General features: G+C 33.6%; 1 protein-coding gene across 1 annotated transcript; it reads right to left on the bottom strand.

Moving 5' to 3' along the window:
• Positions 1-3,109: 3,109 nt before the first annotated feature.
• LOC115222500 (tigger transposable element-derived protein 1-like) lies at positions 3,110-4,039 on the bottom strand. The gene is made up of 2 exons (XM_029792730.1): positions 3,647-4,039; positions 3,110-3,490 (listed from the first exon to the last, which is right to left on the bottom strand). The coding sequence occupies exons 1-2, from the start codon at positions 4,037-4,039 to the stop codon at positions 3,110-3,112; spliced, it is 774 nt and encodes a 257-aa protein (XP_029648590.1).
• Between the last annotated feature and the right edge of the window lie 540 nt (positions 4,040-4,579).

Raw genomic sequence — 4,579 nt, 5'->3', positions numbered from 1 at the left:
ATATATAATAGAAATATGTTATAAAAAGGGTGTGCATTCAAAGCAATGATTAGTAAATTCACAAAACCAGTATGCTTTTAAATCTCTTTAACAATTCACAACAATGATTTTTATTACTTTATTCCTACCTCAGTTGATCTAATTGTATACATCTATTGTTACTTTCCATAAAAAGCTCTTACTTTTTTTGATTTCCAGTGTGCATTTTTGCTTATTTTTCTTCTTACTTCCCCCTATATATATATATGTATAAAACTGAAATTGTCTGTGTATGCAGGTATGGTATCCTTCAACTAACACTATCTCCCCCAAGACACTGCAGCACAAGTTGACCAAAATTGAGAGTATGATAGAATAAGGCTTGCTCTTCCTTCCATAGAAGAAATAATTCAAATCAGACCATGTTAACATCAAAATTTATTTACATCAAAAAAGTGCTTTTTTTCTATGAAAATCCCTATTTTTTAATGATTTTTTTACTGTGAGTCGCCATTTTTCAGTGTATTTCAACCAGAAAAATGTTCACTTAAAGAGAATAACAAGCTACATAAGGCAAAATTTTTACTTTTCAAAATTTCAAATTCTAAAAGGTCGAAACAAACTTGAGCAAATTAGCTTTCTTTATCCGCATTGGTTTTTAAATATACGATTATATCGTATAATCATGTAATAAATTCTAGACAGGAACAAGCATTGAAATACTTGCACATGAGAAAATTCACATTTGCAAAGTATAAATGAACAATAATCATTTAAACAATAGAAGGATTAGAAATAATGGACTATAAATGATAATCCAATAAAAATTTGAAATGGAGATTGTTCATGTCTAACTTAATGGACAGCTCTATAGCATACAATGCAGAGTAGATACAAGGAAATCTTTAAACGACCAAGTCAAAGAATATCCAGAAAAGACCCTGAAGAAACTGCACCAGTTTTATAGTATGGTTGCAATTGCAACGGTTACTAATCAGTGCAACTGAAACATCTGTTGGTCTATGTAAGGCGATACATAAAGAATTAAAGGTAATGCTGTGCAAGTTCATAGTAATCCTTATTACTAATATTTTGTGTGTGTATATATATATATATATGTGTGTGTGTGCGTGTGTGTGTGTGTATGTATGTATGTATGTATGTATGTATGTATAAGATATATACAGAGATAGGTAGAAATAGAAAGAGATACACATATGAGTAATTATCAGTTATGATATATTTGACTAAAAAAAGACCTTGTAAAGTTTGAGAAACCTAGTGATGATCTATGTTGGGAAAAATTAGCAAAGGAAGTTGAATAAGTCTGTGTTGTGAAATGAATTCTACTGTGTCTGGTATAGATCTTTGCTGGAGAAGAAAATGGGTGTTGCTTGAAACTTTAGAATCCTCTTCTCCCTATGGCACCTCTCCCCCACTCCCCCATACTGTTATTCAATTTCATTTGCTTTCTTCTTAACTGACAGTAATTTTAGATTACAGCTTTGACTGCATTTCACTAAGTCAACCACATATATATTTATGCACACACACACACACACCACACACACACACACACACACACACACAAATACATACACACACACACAAATACACACACACCACACACACAATACACACACACACACACACAATACACACCCACACACACACACACAAATACACACACACACACACACAAATACACACACACACACACAACACACACACACACACACACAAATACACACACACACACACCAAATACACACACACACACACAAATACACACACCACACACAAATACACACACACACACAAATACACACACACACACACACAAATACACACACACACACACACACACACACACACAAATACACACACACACACACACAAATACACACACACACACACACACACAGAGGCATACCTCACCCTATGTCATTAATTGGTTCCAGGAGACATGACTTAAGTCGAAAAATAACCTAAGTTGAATTGACTTGTCTTTGGGCTAGGCTAGTCCAGGCTGAATTTACTTGTCTCTAGGCTAAACCAATAATAACCGTTCCCAGTTCTGTACTTTATTTATGAATGCATTTTCAATAATCCATGGTTAATAAAAACCTATTTGAAGCTTACAAACAAATTATTTTTATTTTTTAATACAGTACAGTAAAAAAAAGTAATCTAAATTTGTGAATACAATTTGGTGGTGTATACCGTACATTGTGGGTACTTTATTTATGAATACAACTTGCAAAAAGACATGGTAAAATAAAAGCATTTTTTAAGCTTAAAAAACAAATTCAATGATTATTATTATTTTGCAATAGTAAAAAAAAATAAATTATGTTAAATTTACTAATACGTACATACAATTTGGTGGTTTACGTCACAAATGTAGATGGCTGTGGATCGTCAATATCAACAGCTGACTCTGGCTGTTCTTATTGCTCGATGTGCTTAAAAAAACCAGTTGAGAGTTCCTTGAACTGTCTTCTTTTTTCCTCAAAGATTACATTATAATGAGGAAAAGCTTCGTGACAAGCCCCCATAATCTTGGAAAAGCATTGAGCCTTTGGATCCATATCCTCAAACGTAGAAAGGGCATTTTTACAATATATGTAAATGCTTGTTGCATTTTCTTAATGGTAGAGTGACATGGCTCAGGCTCAATTTCTTCTTTATTTTGCTGCTTGTGAAGATCTATCAAATCCTCATTTGTTAGGGGCTGCTTGTTTTTTTAAACAAATCTGTGAAATCCTCCTCTTCCAAATCCATTTCCAGTTCTTTGCTTGTTGTCACCAATGTTTTGTTGATGGCAACATTATCAAACCTTTTAAAATCATTCACAAATTGCAGGCATAGCTTCTTCCATATACCATTCATAGCCGTGTTCTATACATCATTCCATGCTGCTGCTATGTTCTGTAGAGTCCTGTAGATATCGTATCTCTTCCAAAGGTCATGAAGTATAATGGACTCACCAAGATTAGTTGCAGCTATTGCTTGCCGCAGAGTACGCTTCATATAGTAACGCTTGAAGATAGTAATTATTCCCTGATCCATTGGCTGCAGAAGAGATGTGGTGTTCAGAGGTAATGTTGGAGTCAAATTCTACGATATTTTACAGGTGGCCAGGAACATTATCTAAGATAAGTAAAACCTTAAAAGGAATCCCCTTCTCCTGACAGTACTTTTCTGGTGCTGGAATAAAATGATTGAAGAACCAATCTTCAGAAACAATAACAGTATCCCATGCTTTTGAATTAGCCATCCATATAACAGGGTGAGATGCCTTGGGCATGTTCTTCAGGGCACGGGGGTTATGTGCATGATACACAAGCAATAGCTTTAGCTTAAAATCTCTCGCACAATTACCTTCCAATGTAATGATCACATTTTCTTTTGAGACCTTGTAGCCTGGAATAGTTTTCTCCTCCTTGGAAATGAACAAACGGCCAAGCAATTTTTTCCAATACAATCCAGTTTCATCAACTTTAAAAATCTGTTTGGGAAGAAACCCATTTTCCTCAATGATTTTCTTTAATGCATTAGGAAATTCCGCTGATGCTTGTTCATCAGCTGATGCACTTTCACCTTGCTTCTTAATGGTGTGATAACTTCTTCACTCCTTAAATCTCATGGACCATCTTTGACTTACCTTGAACTCTACATCTTTCTCATCTGGGTATTTTTTCTTCAGGTCCTCAAACAAAGACACTTTCTCTTGAATGATTTCTTGACTAATAGCAGCGCACTGATGATTCAACCTAACAATCCAAAGAGAAAGAAAACTTTCCATTTCTTCAAAGATTTTGCCCCTTCTCTTATTGATTACAGTTTTCTTCATCCCTGGGGTTTCAGATTTGATATGTGCTAAAATCTTGTCATTATGTACAATCATCGATACAGTTGTCTGACTGTAAACCACCAATGATTGTGCAATTGCTACCATTTTTTCACCTTCCTCATGGCATTTTATCATAGCCAGTTTATCTTCCAGCACTATAACATGACACATAGCACTTTCACTATGCATTTTCTTAGGAGCCATGGGTTAAAAAAATAAAGTCACAAATGAATGAGAATGAGAAAGAAGCCGATAAACAGATGTGAACAAATTTGAATTCAAAACAATTGCAGGAATCATGAGTGACAACGACGTCTAAGGGTAGATATTGGAACTAGAGTACAATATGAGCACTGAAAAATTGATAAATAAGACAACACATCAGATTTCATGATTTCATTCACTAAGCTACACTACTTTATGGTGTGTATCTTAACATTTACTGCATGTATTTTAATATGATTTTATATGATCTTATTCTTATTTATTGTACAGTAACATGCTTTTAAGTTTTATAATAGTTTTCTAGTGATTTTAAGATTCCAATATTTGTGGCAAACAGATGTAAAGTCAATAAAATGACTATACTTGATTTTTATTTTTCCATATAATATTTCAGAAAAATGACATATAATTGAGAATAACTTAAATCGAAATGACTTATGCCTGTGTGTGTATATATATATATATAAATATACACAAATATACACACATACATATATACATGCGTATAATGTGTATATA

The sequence above is a fragment of the Octopus sinensis genome, linkage group LG20 (assembly GCF_006345805.1).
Source record: "Octopus sinensis linkage group LG20, ASM634580v1, whole genome shotgun sequence".
Taxonomy (NCBI): Eukaryota; Metazoa; Mollusca; class Cephalopoda; order Octopoda; family Octopodidae; genus Octopus; species Octopus sinensis.
This window is presented reverse-complemented; position numbering and strand designations above follow the sequence as displayed.

Bases quoted from the DNA above. Each gene is read 5' to 3' on its own strand.
- LOC115222500 (XM_029792730.1), bottom strand. From the start codon at position 4,039: ATGGCTCCTAAGAAAATGCATAGTGAAAGTGCTATGTGTCATGTTATA. The intron at 3,491-3,646 runs GTAAGTCAAAGA...CTTCCCAAACAG, and splicing joins AGAAAGATGTAGAGTTCAAG to ATTTTTAAAGTTGATGAAAC.